Source organism: Brachyhypopomus gauderio, chromosome 7, assembly GCF_052324685.1.
Source record: "Brachyhypopomus gauderio isolate BG-103 chromosome 7, BGAUD_0.2, whole genome shotgun sequence".
Taxonomy (NCBI): domain Eukaryota; kingdom Metazoa; phylum Chordata; class Actinopteri; order Gymnotiformes; family Hypopomidae; genus Brachyhypopomus; species Brachyhypopomus gauderio.
The window spans coordinates 18,975,324-18,994,473 of record NC_135217.1 but is presented as its reverse complement, the minus strand read 5'-3'; the positions used below and the strand labels follow the sequence as shown (position 1 = coordinate 18,994,473).

General features: G+C 42.0%; 2 protein-coding genes and 1 non-coding gene across 5 annotated transcripts; 1 reads left to right on the top strand and 2 right to left on the bottom strand.

Annotated features, from left to right (window-relative positions):
- Window positions 1–585: 585 nt before the first annotated feature.
- LOC143519161 (tripartite motif-containing protein 14-like) lies at window positions 586–2,947 on the bottom strand. Its single transcript, XM_077012294.1, has 6 exons — window positions 2,701–2,947; window positions 2,426–2,521; window positions 1,962–2,201; window positions 1,808–1,833; window positions 1,557–1,693; window positions 586–1,295 (listed from the first exon to the last, which is right to left on the bottom strand). Exons 1-6 carry the CDS (start codon window positions 2,896–2,898, stop codon window positions 670–672), a joined length of 1,323 nt encoding a protein of 440 aa, XP_076868409.1. The 5' UTR covers window positions 2,899–2,947; the 3' UTR covers window positions 586–669.
- On the top strand, window positions 2,906–8,271 carry LOC143519162 (ret finger protein-like 3). 3 transcript variants are annotated; one of them, XM_077012297.1, is made up of 3 exons: window positions 2,906–2,954; window positions 6,663–6,799; window positions 6,939–8,271. In XM_077012297.1, exons 2-3 carry the CDS (start codon window positions 6,673–6,675, stop codon window positions 7,394–7,396), a joined length of 585 nt encoding a protein of 194 aa, XP_076868412.1. In that variant the 5' UTR covers window positions 2,906–2,954; window positions 6,663–6,672; the 3' UTR covers window positions 7,397–8,271. The 3 variants fall into 3 exon arrangements, with proteins under 3 accessions (XP_076868412.1, XP_076868411.1, XP_076868410.1); XM_077012296.1 differs by lacking the exon at window positions 2,906–2,954 and adding an exon at window positions 6,046–6,467; XM_077012295.1 differs by lacking the exon at window positions 2,906–2,954 and adding an exon at window positions 6,046–6,484.
- Window positions 8,272–9,099: 828 nt separating this feature from the next.
- LOC143519810 (U1 spliceosomal RNA) lies at window positions 9,100–9,263 on the bottom strand. Its single transcript, XR_013132552.1, has one exon. It is a non-coding gene; the product is annotated as a U1 spliceosomal RNA (small nuclear RNA).
- Window positions 9,264–19,150: the final 9,887 nt, after the last annotated feature.

Sequence of the window (19,150 nt, the reverse complement as noted above, 5' to 3'; positions counted from 1 at the left end):
GTTTGCAAACCTGAACGGTTCCAGTCCCTTATTGGTAGAAAAAGGTTACCAGTCTGCTGGTTCTTTGGTGTTATGATTTTTTTTGTTCTGTGCATTACATTATTGTATTATGCTGGTTTTTTCTTAATGTCATTGATGTGTAAAATAGCATTGGACCTAAAGCAGAACCTGTGCACTAAAAAATCACTTTAACAACAATAACAATAACAACAGAACATTACTGCACTCTGAGTAGGTGTTTTATTATAGTTTCATTAACTTTTTCAAAGCAAAAAATATTTCCCTTAACAAGAATTCCTCAAGAACTCCCTTAACACTTTTGACCACAGATAAATATACATGATAGATTGATCATTAAACAACATTTTTGATAAAAATGAAACACTGAAAAATCTATTTGTTTGCTTTGAATTATACATTTGTTTAGATATACTATATTACTTGCACATTTACATATGAGGCTAGCTCATGTAACAATATAGAATACATTTTAAATAAATAAAGTTAAATATATATATAAATATATATTAATAACAAATACCTGCATTAAAACAGGGCCGGCGCAACAGGTTGTGGGGGGGGGGGGGGGGGGGATAAGGGGGCGTTCAATTTAAAAGACTACTGAATATTTACACTTCAATTTAAAAGACTACTGAATATTTCCTCCTCCTATAGACTTGCAACTTCTATACGCTCCCCGTCCTGCATGTCATACGTCCCAGAGTCTACTGACTCTTCTCCTGCGCTGTTATAATGCACACCTCTCGGAGTCAGACTATAGATCAGCAGTTGTGCAATGCTGTTTGCCTGGGCCCCAAGCCCAAAGGCAGGGCACACCGACCCCTTAAACCGGGTAACGAACATGTGCAATTTGTTGCCTGTTATGACATCATAGAAATTCAGCCTGCCCTTATCACAGTCCACAAACACACCCAGCCTCTGCACACTCGCCTCTTTCACCCTGCGTACATCGTTGTCGTGAAGAGCGGTCAATTCTCCTTCATCTGATTCCAACACCCAGGATCTTTTATCCTTTCCCAGTTGACGGTTGACTCCGTTTTTACTCTTATCGTGCAAAACAACGCCGACAGACCAGTTCTTGCTGCCAGTTACGTCCACTTCCCAGTAGTGCTGCCCTTTTCTGAACCTTTGTGATGCCAGGATGTTGGCCGATAGTGCTCTGGTATCCTTTGTGTGCTTGGTCGACAACCCGCGAAGAGAAACCTGGGTTTTGTCCTCTGAGACTGTCAGTTCCTTGTGTTTGTTATCCTGATCAAAGGTGATGGCTGCTGAGACTGTTTCAGAGAAGAAATAATAAATAGTTTTTATTCATTTATTTACAAAGGGAGTTAGCCCGCTAATTCGAAATTCTCATTTACAATAGAACTTTTTATAAGTAACAGTAAGAGCTGAAACAAGAATAATTTTATATTTATACTTAATAAAGTATAAATTTATATATATATACTTATACTTTATATATATTTATATATATATATATAAAACCTTATACTATATATTATAAATAATGTGTAAATATTGGCTATGAAACTCACATTGCCATGGGCGAGGGAGAATCTCTTTGTTCTTGTTGAAGATTCTTTTGACAGATTCCTGCATTGCTCTTAGCCTTGAGCCATTCGACTTCACATGTTCATTGAGTGTGGAATAATATTCCTCCATATTCTCCAGGCTGCCATGAGAAGACAACATAGTTTTTTTTTTTTGTTCTAGCCATAAAAGATGTATTTATAAAACAAATGTAACAACTACACTTGCTTGTGTGTAATATAAGAACCGTTCTCACCTCATCTCCAGTTCTTTGATTCCAACCTGTGGAGACACAAAAACAGCATCTTAGACACGGCTTTGTACTACTGGCAAAATCCATTCGCAAACTACTAGGCTAATAATTCATAGATCGTAATTTTTCGTGTGATGAAGATACAGCTGTAATTTACCAGCAGACTGGCCGCACTTTCTATCTTCTTCCTCATCCTGAGCATCTTGATATTTTCCTGCATGGCCAACGATGTCTGCTGATACGTGTCTCCAGCCTCGGTGATGCGGGACAGACAATCTTCCAAAGATTCTTTCTCAGCCTCCAGTAACTGGAAAGCATTCTGCTGGTTCTTCTCCAATATTGTATAGAGTTCCGTGTATTTTTCAGTGATGTTTCTTTTAATTCTATCATACTTCGCCTGCAAGACCAATGCATCACACATACATCACACATACAAAACAGACATAGTTGTACATTTTTAATAATGATTTTTCTGATAGTCAAACATATAGGCTAAGAATTACATTGATGTAGTGAAAATATTCTCAGTTCAAATATTCTCAGTTCAATCAATTAAGATAAATATTATTTGTGTTATGCATGGGTTTTCTACTGGTTTTCTAAAATGAACTTTGTTATTACCTCTAGTTCTTGTTCAGCTACTGAAACGCGAGCTTTAATATCTTGAAATTTCTCCACGTTAGATGCCAGCTTCGTTGACTCGACTTTAATTTTTTCCTGCCGTGATGAAAAATTAATAAGTTGATGCAACCACAACCACAACAAAATCCAATTCATTTCATTTATACATATTTTGAATACTTGACATATTCTGCAATTAGGCTACCTCTAAAAGCTCAAAAGTAAAAAAAAAAAATAAACCAAAATAATAACATGGTATGTGTATTGCTACTTACCAATCGATTTTTGACAGCATCCTGCAAAGTTTCATATTTGTGATCCCGGTGACTGCCGTTAATCAGGCAGTGGTCGCACAATGTCTCGTTGCAGTTTACGCAGTAGAGGATTATCGTGCTTACATGTCTGTATGCGTCGCATTTGTCTGAGGGTGTTCGCGACCTAATGGAAATTAGTGAAGAAGAGTGCGGACTCATTTTCCTACGCAGATCTCCGCGTTTTAGACGCTTCTGCTGTCTGTGCTGAATGAATGGTGAGTAGCCTAGCGAGTTGTATATATACGGGAGACGCACCTCCTTCATTGAAATGAACGTTGACGTAAAATCATTAGAGAGTAGGAAGGGCATAGTTCCGGATCACTCTGGTTCACATAACCGGAAGACCCAGATTGTAGTTAAACTAAACTTACATAAAACTAAACTAAGTCTTTATTTAAATATGGCCCTGTAAAACTGTTGAGAACTATTATTTTCCTATGAATTCATACTTCTAACATCAGTATGCTTTTCTGTTCCTAAGGTTTCATTCTCTTAACATTTTAGGGACGTCAACCTTGCTACAGTGTGAACAGACAACACCTTCTTAATTAGGGCTTAATTATGGAATTTGTACAATATGTCCTAAATGAAATGATACCGTGCATGGTGCAAACATTTCATCTCAGACGTAAATCCTTAACGCCTGTTGCAGTACAGCAAGATATTGCACATTACACCCATGCAGTAGTAATGCCACAGTGTACTGAATATCCATTGATAGTCACAGTTCCAAATATAAATACAAATATTTAGGCAGTTTAGATTTATGCTTACATGTGCCTAAGGTTAAATCATTTACTGGAAAAAAATACTGGAAGAAAATAAATGTTCTGGTCTTCAGAAATGCTAGATTGACAGCTCTCAATGTCTACTTTGCTGGTAACTGAATGACAGAAAGAAACTGTTCTATTAAAAGGGTACACAGGTGTTTTCAACAGTTTAGATCCAGCTTATGTTTGATCTCCTTGGCAAGTAAGGAGTCTCTGATCTAACACTAATATTTTATTACAAGTTGACAAGCTACCCATTTGTACCAACAAACCACTGATCATAGCTGAAATGAGAACGTGACATGGCACCAGTATGTCACCCATCTTCACGGAAGTCACCAACTGTATCTTTCTTCTGAAAATGAGAGTTCACAATCTGTAAATTTCTCAGCAACTCAAGTGAAGCGCATTCTAAGTAAGTTTTTCAATTTGAGCCAGGGTTAGTGATAAGATCCAATCTGTTGCAGTTATGCAAACAGGTCAGCCTACCTGTGTATCATTTGTGTATCATTTTGCAGACTGTATGCTTGCATGCTTGCAGTGCAAAAGTGTGTTTGTTTCTCTTTGCACCTTTGCAATGTTGGTGCCCATGCTGACATTTTTTGGAAATGTCATCATTAACTTATTGGTGCATTCATTACCGAAAATAAGCCTTAAAACGTTTTTCTCAAAAAACGTTTTCGCTTGCAAAATTAACACTGCCATGTTTTTTTTTTTTATGGATACGTGATTATTGTCACGTTGAGGACCCCGGCCCCTCCCTTTTGGGCGTGTGTCAACGTTGTTTACGTGCTTTGTCTGCGTCAGTGTATATACGTGGTTAGGGTTTTGTTGTGTGATTAATAAGTCTCACCTGTGAATCGTCTCATGATCACGTGGGGCTAATGTGGTTTGTCTATTTAATGTGCGCTCGCGCAGTGTCCTGTGCTCGTCGTTGTCTAAAGTCTACACGTCTCTGTAGTACACGTTATATGTTTCTCGTGAGCTATTGCGCAATCTCCGTGTTAACAATAAAAGTGACGTCTACAGCAAGGATCCGGTGTCTCGTCCTTCGCTCACCCCGTATCGTCACAGAACGACGAGCCTTCCGAGACACAAAAAGGGATGCCAGGCTACAAGCCGAAGCTAAAGAAGGGGAAGAAACCCTGCAAGCGGCATCACCGCTCTTCTTCCTCTCCCTCACGCCACAAAGCCCCGCCGACTCTGGCACAGCTGATGCAGGACCCAGAGTGTGCCTACCTGCTGTGCGCGGCTCGGGAGACCTCCATACCCGAGCTGAGAGAGGAATACCGCAAGACAGCTGCTCGGGTATGGGAGGAGCGAAACCCCTCTCCTTCTCGGGAGCTATCGCCCCTGCGGGTGGGCGTCCTCGAGCTGGAGGAAGACCCCCCCGCTCGAGAGGAGGGTTCCTCTCCGCTTCAGGAGGCGATGCCCACGCAGGAACAGCTGGAGAGGGACCCTGTGTGCGCTTCCCAGCTGTCTGCGGCGCGTGAGTGCAAGGACCCGGAGAGGGCAGAGATGTTCCGCGAGGGCGCGGTGAGGATTTGGAGACATCTCCACTCGTCTCCTTCCCGCTCACTCTCGCCTCCGAGGGTGGTCGCCTGCACAATCGGCGCTACCGCGTCAACTCCGGAGGAGGAGTTCGGAGAGGAGGACTCTGAGGAGGAGGAGCAGGAAGACGAGGTAGAGGACTACTCCCCGTCTATAGGCGACGCCTCCACCATAGACTACGGTGGAGAAGGGGAGGAGGACTACCCTCCATCTATAGGCGACGCCTCCACCGTCGACTACGGGGAGGAGGAGTCGGAGTCGGAGGAAGATGATTACCTCCCTCCGCCCGTAGGTCCCTCTACCGCCGTAGGGAAAGGCGGGGAGGATCACCCCGAGGAAGACGACACCGAGGAGGAGGAGGAGAGCCCTCCCCCCTCGGAACCGTCGGCCGAGAGGGTTAAAGGGAGGTGGACCCCGTCCTCTACTCGCTCTAGTGGAGAGAACATGGACTGCTCCCGGGGTGGCAGCCCATGAGCTGGAGTCAGGACAGTGAGGCGACGGACATGGAAGTGCAAGCGCCCACTGTCAACTCCAGAGGACAGTCGTGGAGCGAGGTGGACGTGCCAGACAGCCAGCTGAGGGGAGAGTACGCCAGCCGCGCTGCACCGGGCGCGTCCACTGGCCGCGCTGCGCCTGGTGGTGGGTATGCAGCAGGGGCCGGAGGAGCACCGCCCACCGCAGCGCCTGCAGCACCAGTGGTCCCCGGTCTCTCTCCCCTACTCGCCCTTCTCTTGGCGCGCAGCCTGGTGCCTATGTCGTGTGTGTGTGTTCCCGTGTTTGTCAGTCTTCCCCTTTGTGTACCAAACCCGTTTTTCCCTCTTGTGCCACTGTGTGTGAACGTGCCTGTGTGTGTGTTTGTGAATGTTCCGTTTAACGTGTCTTCCGTCTTTTCCCCCGTCTTCCCAGGGAGGGTGTTCTAGGCGGTCCGTGGCGGACGCTTCACCAAGGGCGGTCACCTCCTAGACGCAGGACTGAGCGCGTCGGATCCGCCCATCGTCGTGGGTTCGGGGCACTCGGTCCTGTTGGCACCCCGGGACGGGTAGTGCCCTTGGAGGGGGCATCTGTCACGTTGAGGACCCCGGCCCCTCCCTTTTGGGCGTGTGTCAACGTTGTTTACGTGCTTTGTCTGCGTCAGTGTATATACGTGGTTAGGGTTTTGTTGTGTGATTAATAAGTCTCACCTGTGAATCGTCTCGTGATCACGTGGGGCTAATGTGGTTTGTCTATTTAATGTGCGCTCGCGCAGTGTCCTGTGCTCGTCGTTGTCTAAAGTCTACACGTCTCTGTAGTACACGTTATATGTTTCTCGTGCGCTATTGCGCAATCTCCGTGTTAACAATAAAAGTGACGTCTACAGCAAGGATCCGGTGTCTCGTCCTTCGCTCACCCCGTATCGTCACAATTATGGTACCATTATTTCAAAGGTGGAGATATATTTAGGGCTGGAGCAGTTGTTATGATACATCCAAGACAACTGTATTAGCGAGTCAAATTATTATTTTATTATTAATTAATTATTCATTAGCTAGAATGATTTAGATGCAATATATTTTTTAAATACATCAAATGTTATGTGCTTACACATTTTTCTGTCCTTCTTAGCCTTGAGACTATGAACCAATTTTACTCAAACGTGGAAAAAAGGATGAAGGTGGATGGGATGAGGATGAACGCCCTGGAAAACTCTGTCACAAAGATCCTCCAGCAGAATGAGAAACTGCTGCCTCAGCCTTGGGAATGTGAGTGGCAGACGCAGGTTTATCATTACAATCAAACCCAAGTGATGGAAACATTGGATGTACTCCGCTACATGTAAAATGTAATAGTCAAATTATAATTACATAACTTCAGTTGTACCTGATTTTTTTTCTTCTGCAGTCCCTGAGGCCATTACCTTTGATCTGGATAACAAACACAAGGATCTGATCATCTCAGAGGACAAATACCAGGTTTCTCTTCGCAGCATCCCAAAGAAGCTTTTAAAGGATTCCAAGCGTACCAGAGCAAAATCAGCCAACATCCTGGCATCTCAGTGCTTCAGTACAGGACGGCACTACTGGGAGGTAGATGTCGCTGGCAGCCTGAACTGGTCAGTTGGTGTCGTGGAGAAAGACTGGCTTAAAAATGGAATGGGACGTCTTCTAGGCAGAGACAAGAGATCATGGGTTCTGGAATCCGATGAGGGAAATCTGACAGTGCTCCACCACAACGACATTAGCACTGTCAGTGAGGCCAGTGTGCAGAGGCTGGGTGTGTTTGTGGACTGTGATAAGGGCAGGGTTAAGTTCTCTCACAGGGAAGCAGATACATGTGTTCCTTGCGAGGTTCAAGAGTGAGGTTGTTCCTGCTTTCTGCATCAGGGACATGGGTCACAGTAAAAACTCTAGCCTAGTTATTTGTAAGATTATCCCTAGTGCTGTGGCTGACTATGTAGGTAGTGACTTTGACTCTGATGAGATGCCAACTGTCACTCAGGACCCAAATTCTGTTAGTTTTGAGGGACCAGTTTCAGCTCACCGTGACTCTGATGAGATTTCAACTGACACATAGGACCCAGATTCTGTTAGTTTTGAGGGACCAGTTTTAGCTCACCGTGACTCTGATGAGATGCCAACTGACACACAGGACCCAGATTCTGTTAGTTTTGAGGGAACAGTTTTAGCTCACCGTGACTCTGATGAGATGCCAACTGACACACAGGACCCAGATTCTGTTAGTTTAGATTCTGTTGTGATATGAGATTCCTATTTCCTGGTTCTTCTGAACAATCTCCAGAAGACCAGGTGTTGACACAGGTGTTCATACAGGTGTTCACAAAAGTGATACACAAGTGTTTACAAAGATATTTACACAGGTGTTTACAAAAGTGTTTACACAGGTGTTTAGCATCTCATGTTGTAGGATTAATATTCAAAGTCTTTATACATTGTACTTATTTATGTATCTTATTTATGCATCTTATACAATATATACATGTATATATATTTATCTTATAAATCATCTTTATTCATCAAAGCATCTATTAATTCATCTACTTCTTAAACCCAACCAGTAAAACCAATTATTTTCTCAGATCAGTCATAACAAATATCTCCTCTCTGCAAAACATTATACACATTCTCATTGTTTAAATATGTGACTGCTAAACGCTCTTGTCATTTTTTCCTGTATAAATGACTTGCAATAGTACTAAATAAAAATATTGAAAAGACCTTCCTTTTTTGCCACTTCTTTGCACCAAAATATTAAAAGCTTAGCTGATAAACTGAGGACATTTCATTAATTAATTAATTAATTAATTATTTAATTAATTAATTTCATTGTGCAACATTACAGTTGTTTATGGACTCTATTTCTGCTTACACTTCACCAATAACTTCACCAGATTGATTCATCAGATGCCCATCATCTGTTGTAAATGAGGGAAACAATATAGATGTGATTAAAGAAACAAAGGAAGGTGCTAAGACAAGGTCACAGAACACAGGCTTCTTGGCGGTGAAGAAGCATCTTAGACTGCCATTGCAAAGCATTGAATGACCTGTTTATATAGGTTTAAATAGCTGGCTGTTTGTAATGAGAGACATATGCAATTTTAAAAAATAATACATTATCTGCCACCCATGGTAAGTTAAATGTTTGACTTAAAGGTAAGTAATTTGTTTGGCCCTATTGACATGCCAAGTTGTCAGAGGCAGAAGTCATGAGAATACATGGGCAGGGGGGTAAAAAATGTGAAAATGTAAATGCGCCATATTTTGTCAATTGTGATTTTTTTTTCACCGCAATCGAAATTTGTCCTCTGCTTTTAACCCATCTGTGCAGTTAGAACACACACACACACACTAGTGATTACTAGGGGGCTGTGGATCACATGTGCCCAGAGCGGCGGGCAGCCCTAGCCCGGGGAGCAGTTGGGGTTAGGTGCCTTGCTCAAGGACACCTCAGTCATGGCCTCAGGCCTGGGAATCGAACCCACGACCCTCCGGTCACAAGACCAGTTCCCTACAACCAGGCCATGACTGCCCCCAAAAAATATCAGGGGAGAGCGTGAACGCAGTCCCCCACTACTAGATGTTATGCAGTCGAGATTCCCGCATTTGGGGAATTCGCAAGAGTCAGCACAGCCTGAGTGCAATGGCTGAGCCTCACCTTGGGTGAACCACCTTCCTGATCATGGTCTCACCCCTGCCAGGTAAGTATGGGTATTGGTAGCGTCTGCCAGTGAGTCGGTTAGAGCATCCGAGCCGGTCTGAGAGCAACAGCAGTGTTGAGCTGAAGTCCTCTGACCTCTGACCTTCCTTCACCAGGCCAGCAGCAAACTAGTCCGAGAGAGAGACGGCAGGTGAAGGGGAGGCATTATTTATTATCTTCTCATGACATGATGTATTAAGTAGAAGGAAATGCCTGAATTATTGTCCTCTATAATAAGAAGGTCTGGTGGCTCTATGTTGTGGTTATTTTCATGTCCATCAGAACTCAATATGAATCAAACCTTCACATGTTTCTAATTTGTCACCAATCTGTAGTTGGCATGTAATGTGATTTTGGCTGAACATGTGCAAGTGTTTGGGCATATATGGAAAGTCAAATTGCTTTATTTTTAGCTCTTTGTGTCATGTCTCCTGATTTTCTAAATCAGCCTTTTTGCTTGAAATTAAGGGTCTTTAATTAACAATTTGTTTAATGAACAATTTATTATATTCAGTGATGTGTGTCCTGCTTCTTACATAAAGCTACATAGGCTAACTACACATAACTGGCAAAATGTATGTAAAGCACACTGTACAAAGAATTACGCATGAACCTCTAGATCCACCCTTATTTAGTAATGGGAAGATGTTCTATTGTTTTATTAAAGGTATCTAATGTTGCTAGGTGTGACCTACTCTGTAACTTTGTAGCAACCACAACAATCATCGGGCTTATGAGTCCAGAGGAACCTTGAATTGACTAACGTTTTGTACATTCTGTTCTATAAAGTGGACTGGCTATGTGGCAGGACTAGCTCTTTCAGAATGACCATAACCATGACCTCACCTGCTCAGGTGCTTCAGGTTCAATTAATCTTGGAAGCATCTTTTGGAGGGATTAGCTACAATGTAACACCTCCTCTACATTTGGTAGTGTGCTCATTGCCCTAGTTTCTATTCTTCAATCCATGACTGTACATGACGAACCTTTCACACAACTTTCCCACAACTAAGAACTAATAGTCAAAGTCAAAGTCAAATTTATTTATATAGCGCTTTTCACAACATAAGTTGTCACAAAGCATCTTTACAATCGTATGGGTCCAGATCTCTAATGAGCATACCAAGGCGACAGTGGTGAGGAAAAACTCCCTATAGGGTGGGGATTAGGAAAAAACCTCAGGAGGACCAAGACTCAAAAGGGAACCCATCCTCCATTGGGCAGCCCATTAGCACAAGTCCATGGTCGCAGGGTGGTAATATAAGATTCCTTATTGGCAGAACTATCACTCCAGACTAATAATATGGCACATATTTATTACTATAGTAATACACCCACCTGTCAACATTGACCAAAGTCTGGCACAAGCAGATGTTAACACACCTGTCACATTAACAGTAGTTGGCTAGCCAACTATTTCAATCAACTGCTTAGCTGTTTTTTTGTTCATGATGTGAAATGAATGAATTGAAACAGTAGTGATTGACGTCATTATGACATCATTATGTAATTCATGGTCTGCATTTTACATAGTTGGTTTTCCATTCACCTCATTTTAGAGAAATGTTTAAAACTGCAAAAAAGAAAATCTGAAAGGAAGGCCCATACTTTTAGCTGAGGTTAAATGGTTTGCTGATCAGTAAAGACAATATGAGTGAAATTTCACGAAACCAAGAATGATGATATCTCGAGCGAGGAATGTAAGACGAAATTGAAAGAGAATAAAATGAAAGAGGAAAATGCAAGTCTCCTAATGAAACGCACGTCTACTACTGAAATGCTGGTCTTCTACTGAAACACAACTCTCCTACTGAATCTTATGAATGAAAGTAATGAAATAATACTGAACATGAAAGCACACTAACTACAACAAAAGAAGCCAGTGTAACATACAGAGACAACGTCCTAAGAACAGAAACACACATAACATATATTTAAGGCATAACAGAAAAAACATAATAAACCCCTGGTGGTGTAACTACTGATGGTCAACAAGTAACGTTGTGTATGTTTGTGTGTGTCACCACTCAGTCTGGCTTGCATCTCTTTACCCTCCAACATCTTGATCTGGAGAGGTCTGAGAGATTTAATAGTGTGATTTGTAGTTTCTCATGGGACTGTGGCACAGGCTAAATTCTCTCCTATACAGTTGGCCTTCTGAGATGTTCATGGGGAGGGGCACCTTTGACACAGTTTAGGCCCCCCTCAGTTCTGAAAAATCATTTGAATTTATTTACTGTTATTTAAATAAATTGCATCAAAAATATGTTTGGTGTGAAATAGCCTTCAAGGGAACCCCGGCTGGTAACACTTGTAAGCCTTAATATGCTGTAATTAATCGAAATTATTAAGACATGTTGTAAAAAAATCACAAAAGCAGCAGATTTATTTACAAATCAATGCTTTTATTCGAAATATTTGACATATGGGCGCAGCCATGTTTTCTGACGCGCAATGCCTGCTGGGTAAATTATGTCAAATGGTTGCAGCCCGCTAAACTTGACTGCGGTTGGAAGGAGTTAATGTTAGTTAGCTAAGCTACCTTAAAGAAAACCATGCCACACTGTGTTGCCGTTGGATGTTATTTCTAGTCGAAAGGCAGTGGGAAGACTGATATTAGTCTTCACAGCTTTCCCAAAGATAAAAAGAGGAGAAAAATTTGGGAAGCAGCGTGTGGACGAACACAGCTACCAAAAGACCCGCGGCTCTGCTCTCATCACTTCAGTCCCGATGCGTTTCAATCATTCAGTAGACCCCGACTGGTGAGAGAGTTGACGGATGCAGTCTTACTATTGGAATTTAGTCACTACTAGACATGTATAAAAGAAAGCCCTTTGACCTTATATGCGACGTCAATCTTCAATAAGAGCTCGCTATTACACGTTATCAGCATAGAAATACCGGTAAGACAAAAGTTACGGCCAGTCACTGCAACCATTGTCAGCAGTTATAAAAATGGCGACCTATGTGCAGCTGGATTTTACAGAAAATCTAATAAATCTGCTACTTTTTGTGATTTTTTACAACGTGTCTTAATAATTTAGAGTAATTACACGATATTAAGGCTTACATATGTTATCAGCCGGGGTTCCCTTTAAAGCTTATGTTCTGCTGGACTCTAGAACCTTCCATTGCTTTGAGCTGAAATCTAGAATCTAGAACCCTCCCATTGCTTTGAGCTGAAATCTAGAACCCTCCAATGCTTTGTGCTGGAAGCCTTTCAGGTTGGTGAGGTTTACGGAACATGTGATCATAGTGGCTAAGAAAGCATGGCTAGAATAATTCATATTATCTATCATCTTGCGTTTCATCTCAGGTCTTCCAGTTAAATCTTCAGATCTTCTAATTAAAGGAATCTGAAATCCAATAAGTGACCATGGCTGTAAGAGGTGCTATATCAAACAAAAAAAAACAAATACATAGTGAGTTTTCCATTCACCTCATTTTAGGGAAATGCTTGAAAAAAAAATATGAATGGAAAAACTCTTGGCTGAGGTGAAATGGTTTGAGAGAAATGATGAATTAAAGTTTTCATACGGCAGGAACGTAAGTCATGCAGAACTATTCTCATTCAGCGGAACTCTGCCTGCCCAGTAAGAATATGTGGGCTGAATGTGTCACATGCCATGCAGCCATAAGCTAGTCTGTCCACTGTGAGTGTAGGCCTACTGTCAAATCCCCACTTCTAGCTTTGAGAAGTGGAATGAAATGGGATCCCATACGAGGGCAAATTTACGTCAGATCTATAAGATTTAATTAAATTTCATTTCCTTATATTTCTTTATGATCATTGATTATTAATGTTAGTAATGTTGTTTGTCTGTAGAGGAAGTCTTTGTTGAATTACAAGTCATTCTGATTGTTATCAGTATCTTCACTATAAAAATAGTTACAAGGAAGTTCATTTCTGGATTGATCTTCTTAAGAAGGAGGCAGCCGGAAGACTTTTCTTCTACCGAGTTATAAAAAGATTTTTTGTCTTTCACTGCCTTCAGAGCGTAAAATTTTTTTTATTTTTGTAAACTGTTTTGTAAATTATTATGTAATGTAATAATTGGGATGTAATTATAATTATATTGTTGTTAAGTAATAACTGTATAACTGCTACTACATGATTTTTTAAAGCTGCAGTGTACTTGGGTAAGATACGTAGAGATATTAAAAATTTTAATGAAGTACACAAAGTTTCCAAAGAAATAGGACCTGTCATGCAGGGGTCCTTCATCTGCAGGGCAAGCAAAATGCTTCTGAATTAGCTCCGCACTACATTGTTAACTCATACAAATCACAGTGTATTACAAAACGCACTGTGCAAATAAAACTGGACTCAACCTCTCAGACAGCTACTGATTATTAAAATATATAATATGAAAATGATAAAAACTGGAATTGCAAAAGTAAAAAAAAAAGCTATCATATCGCAACATGACTGAGTTTAAGTTAAGCTTAAGTTTCCCCTCCATGTCACCATTTGGCTGGGCACAAGTCTTGGGTTCAAAGAGGCTGTTAGCAGATGTGCCTAGCCTAATTCCTCTGCCGTTAAATCATCTCTTAGTGTGGGAGTTTGCATGAATGCTTTTGAATTCTGAGAATGAAAATTGTTCAATAAGGTTCTCATGGAAACACGTCAGTATCGTGCAGAGTGCAGTGAAAGCCCACAAATACTTTCACTTGGTCATTTTAGGTTAAGTTTGAGTACATGCAATGAATATATTTTGTGATACACACATTCCCACACAAACTTCATCACTTCCGAGTTGCATGTAGTGAATCTGTAGTAATACACTACAGCAGGGTTTTTCAAACTCCCCCCCGTCAACGATTCAAACCCCCCCCCCACCCCCACCCCCCCCCCCACCCCCACCCCCCCCCACCCCCCCCCCACCCCCACCCCCCCCCACCCCCCCCAACAACTTACGTTCGTCTTTTATTGTTATGATAACTGTTGCATTCCTACATTAATTAAACAGAAGACTGTGAGCTGACAGGAAGAGACGTTGTCCTGATGTTATGGCTAAATATTCTCACTGAGATAATGAGAGTCTTTAAATGAAGATGTTGGTTAAATTTGTTTGTTTTGCACGTCTTTTCTTTTTTCATGTATCGACTATGAGACAACAGAATCCGAACTGCGGTGGTGTTTGAACACAGAGTCCGTACTAAACAACTCGCCATGTTATTTGATTGACAAGTCAGTACTGTCACTCCTTGTCACTCCCAGTGCATCATGTCATGTGTCAACAAGGCTTCGGACTTAGTGACGTTACTGAAGGGAGAGTTTAGTGCTGAAAGATGTATGTGTTGATGCTAATGATACTCATGTTCCCGCACCAACATCAGAAACTCTGCCAAAGGTTCCGCCATGACAGAATCTAAAAGAAGACGTGCAGAACTTAAGGTTTATTTAATATATACATTTCAATTTCAGCTGCGCAGAAAAAATATATAGTTTTTTTGAAAATTGAGATTTTATCAACTGTGGAAGGTCAATAAAAACTTTACTATGCTCAATTAGTTTATGGTTACTAGTTAAAGCAGAGAGACCACCAGATTTTGCAATAAGTTTAATGATAATCAGAATTATTTTAGGTATGTGGTGTAGCTATTAATCCTATTACTCAGCAAAAACTTGAAATATGAGGAACATATAAGCTAATATTTGTCACAGTATGGACGCCCCCAGATGCCCCCATCGGAAGCAGCAGTGTTTGTGTTGTCCTGTCGTGTCCCCGCCCCTCAGGAGGTTGTCTTTAGTGCGTTCACCACCTGAGGTCTGTTTGTCTTTATGTATATATGTTGAGGGTTTCATCCAGCACATTGCTGGGTATTGTTTATAGGTTCATAGGTTTTTGTTTGAGCACATTTCATGTTATTACAGAGTTATTACAATTACAGTCTCGTGCAAAATGTCTTGTGCAAATTCATGTTGCACGAGACATCTTTCACTTCCTTCTACAACCATGACAATATTTATGTTTAGGTTGGTCTAAATGTAAAGAGTACAATTACAGAGTGCATAGTTAACCCCATTTTTATCAACACATAAAACACACAGCTCAAGGTGCTGCCTGTGTGGGTGTAAAACTGGTCTTATGGAAGTACTTCTGCAGAAACAAGGAAATATTGTCACATTTCAGTATGTTGGCTCCATAGACAGTATATAGTCTAGAACTTGGATCTTGGTGCATTCACTGTATTAAGTAATTTTTTTATTTATAGTACTACACTGGGACAGTTCTACCATGATATATTTCCATGGTGTTCTCTGTGATGATAAAGGAATCATTGTGTGATATCAGACTCCTTTTGACACCACTTCCTTGTGATGTCAGACGTCACATGGCTTTAAAAGTAGCCTTGCCATGTGCTTTTGAATCTCATGAATGGTGAGTTTCCTGTCTGTCTCTCCATTCCAAGCAGTCAGACCCTTATCCATGTGCCTTTTATTTTTGTTCTGTGCTCCCCTTCAGCTGTGACTGACTAATCTTGTTCTGCTGTACCTCTTTTCCCTTTCCTGTATAGCACCCCCTTGTCTTTAGCTAACGCTGACTTGGCTTTAGCTGTCAAGTCCAGCTCCGCCCCCACCTGTCAAGTGTACCTTTTGTTTATATAGCCATGTGCATGCTGTCAGTGTAGTCCCTCCTCATTATTTGTAACCCCGCCCCCTTGTCAGTGAAATCATGTGTTGCTTGTTTATATCGGTGTATACAGTAAATGCCCTGTGTTTGGTGGTTCGGGTTGTGGGTTATTGGGATGGTCTTCTGAGTGGCAATGGAGCAGGTTTTCATATGATTTATGTATTTCATGTCCTTGTTTCTCTTTGTCTTGTGTAGTTTGTGATATAGCTGCCATGTCTTCACATTGTGGTTTTTTTTCTCTGTCCGACTGCTCACTTAATACGACTATGGACCATTTCTGTGATTCTGATTTTGGATTTGCAAATAATAAATCTCGCTCCTCTCAGTGTTTGTGTCCACCTCCTCTTGCCTCGACACCTCCAGCATTACATTAGCACTGACTTGGCTTTAGCTAGCACTGGTTGTGTTTGGGTTCCCCCGAGTCTTTTAGTGTTGTTGTTTTTCTCTCTCTCTCTCTCTTTTCTATTCTAGTTCGTTCTATTCTATTCTATTCTAGAACCCTTCTATAACGCATTCTAGAAGTTCTATAACGCATTGTCCTGTGTAGCACCCACTTGTCTTTAGCTATACATTTTTTTTATTTTTCATTGCCTTCAGGGCAGTGTTGTTTTGAAAATTGAGATTTTGTCAACTGTGGAAAGTGTCGTGGAAATTTTCTAATAAATGGATGAGGACTCAGACGTGGTTAAAATGATTGATTTAATAAGACAAAATCACGCAGACATGAGAGTCTCATTCAAGCATGACACTCTGAAGGAAGAGGGCAGTCCTCTTCCCTTTTATACACAGTTCAACAGTTCTAACAGGCAAGTTATTATTAGCACAGCATGTACCAAAACACAAGTATCCAGCAGGCTACTTTTACCTAACGTGTGTGTATCTCCTAATATGGACTCTCCTAGAGTAAGTGGAAGAAACTGGTGTATCAATAGAATGCAAAGACAGCTGAATCCCAGGATAGTGGACTAGTGACACTCAGTTGACAAAGTGCTCTGACCTTCTGCACTTTGCCTGACCTTGGCCATAGTATGGAACACATGAGCTAAACCTGGTTACACTGAATCACACTAAATCAGTATGTAGTCCTTCTGCTTAGCCAAAATGGACAAATACTAACTCATAAGTATTATAATAATCTCTAAACATAATCTAATCAATGATAATTAATCAATAATCAATAATTTCTGTCACAAAAGTCAATACAAACTGCACCATAATTATATAACACATTGTCCTGCCCCCCCCCCCCCCCCCACAATCAATCATTTCCATTCTCCTTTTGTTTTAGTTTTTCCTTTCTCCACCTAGATCCAGCCCCGTATGTTAAATGTATCACCTGTGCCTCCTTTCCTCATTCATCTTTCTATTTAAATCTTTAGTTTGAACACTGTCTTTGCTGGTCGTTGTTTGTGTTCTCTGCATAAATCAAGGTTGTATTATTATTCCCACTCCCTTGTCCCTAGCTGATTGTGGTCTTAGTTGTTTTGGTTTCTTATGTGTACTTGTTTAAGATATTTCTGTCGTCTAGTTGTGTAAGTTGTTCTGTTATTGTTGTGGGCCATGGGTTTAAATGTATAGCGTGATTGTGTATTTGGTTAGTTTACTGTGTGGTCGTGCGTTGCGAGTTTATTGCACAGATTGTCTTCTTGTGTTTCAATTCTATCGCCGTGTGTATTTGTTTCCTTCGTTTTCCTTATGCCTTCTTGTTTAAGTCATATTGTGTGTTAATCGTTAGTTTGTATTCTGCCTTCGTTTGGTGTACGTTTCTTTGTTATCGTTAAGACCTTTTGAATTTGCGTCATTGCTCTGCATGTTAAGATGCCTGATCAGTCCCTTTGGCCGCTGCCCCCCTTGACGACGACACCGCTACGGTCCCTTTGGCCGCTGCCCCCCTTGACAACGACACCGCTACGGTCCCTTCGGCCGCTGCCCCCCTTGACGACGACACCGCTACGGCCTCTTCGACTGCTGCCCCCCTTGACGACAACACCGCTACGGTCCCTTCGTCCACTGCCCACTTTGACGACAACACCGCTACGGTCCCTTTGTCCACTGCCCACTTTGACGACAACACCGCTACGGTCCCTTCGGCCGCTGCCCCCCTTGACGACGACACCGCTACAGCCTCTTTGGCCACTGCCCCCCTTGACGACGACGCTGCTGCTGTACTTTCAGCCACTGCCCTCCTTGATGACGCCGTCTCTACAGCCGTGATACCCCCTGATGACGCCGACTCTATGGCCATGATGGCATAGAGCTACCTGCTCCCCTGACCCCGAATGGATCACCCTTGTCTTTTGCTCCCATGACCCGGAAGGGTCGCTCTTGTATTCTGCTTCCGTGACCTTAGAACCTTTACCTGACCCTGTTGGGTGGAAAGGCCCAATAACTAACTCTGGTTGGTCATTCCAGGAGACTTCCTTAGACTCACAGACTCAGGACCCAACTGTCTCAGAGACCACACAAACAGCTTTATTAAAGATAGTATCTGAACTTCTTGAATGTATGAACCCTAAAACCATGCCAGTGTTCTTGATGCCATTTCCTGGTTATGTGTACATCCCTGTTCCTGTTGAGTTATCTCCCATAGTTGGTATGTCTGGGATTGCTCCTGCTCATATGTCGATTCCTCATGTGGTTGTTCATTTAGTCCATGTGCATAAGTCTATTATTCTTGGTGTGCTTATTTCTGTGTTGACCTCATCTTCTATTTCTAGATGTCTTCTCCTTAATTCTCTGTCTGTGTCTATGCCTGTATGTCGCCCTGTTCCCTCAGAACTGATTTCAATGTCTCTGTCAGCCTCTTTTGTTACGCCTGCCCCGTCCATTTTCTCTTCTTTAGTATCTTCAGTTCGCCCTAGTCATGTCCAGTGTTTGGATACACAATGTCAATGTCATCGGCGGCAGCAGTGTTTGTGTTGTCCTGTCGTGTCCCCGCCCCTGTCGTGTCTTTAGTGCATTCATCACCTGAGGGCTGTTTGTCTTTATGTATATATGTTGAGGGTTTCATCCAGCACATTGCTGGGTATCAGGATTGCCAACTTTTGAAGATCGCTTGGAGTGAGATTTGAACCTGGAGGAGGTGGCGAACGAAAATTATCGACGGGTGGGTGGCGAACGCAAGTTGTCGACAGAGGGTGGGGGGGTTATATCGCCGGTGGTTGGCGCCAGAGTGAACTAGTAGCTCATTGAATCATAGATTCATAGATGTGGATCAGAGGTAAATAAACTAGATATATTTTTTTTCTACGTGAGATA

Coding starts and splice junctions, on each gene's coding strand:
- LOC143519161 (XM_077012294.1), bottom strand. CDS start 2,898: ATGAGTCCGCACTCTTCTTCACTAATTTCCATTAGGTCGCGAACACCC. Junction 2,522..2,700: donor ATGCTGTCAAAAATCGATTG/GTAAGTAGCAAT, acceptor TCATCACGGCAG/GAAAAAATTAAAGTCGAGTC. Junction 1,296..1,556: donor TCTCCCTCGCCCATGGCAAT/GTGAGTTTCATA, acceptor TCTCTGAAACAG/TCTCAGCAGCCATCACCTTT.
- LOC143519162 (XM_077012295.1), top strand. CDS start 6,273: ATGTGGTTTGTCTATTTAATGTGCGCTCGCGCAGTGTCCTGTGCTCGT. Junction 6,485..6,662: donor ATGGTACCATTATTTCAAAG/GTGGAGATATAT, acceptor TGTCCTTCTTAG/CCTTGAGACTATGAACCAAT. Junction 6,800..6,938: donor GCTGCCTCAGCCTTGGGAAT/GTGAGTGGCAGA, acceptor TTTCTTCTGCAG/TCCCTGAGGCCATTACCTTT.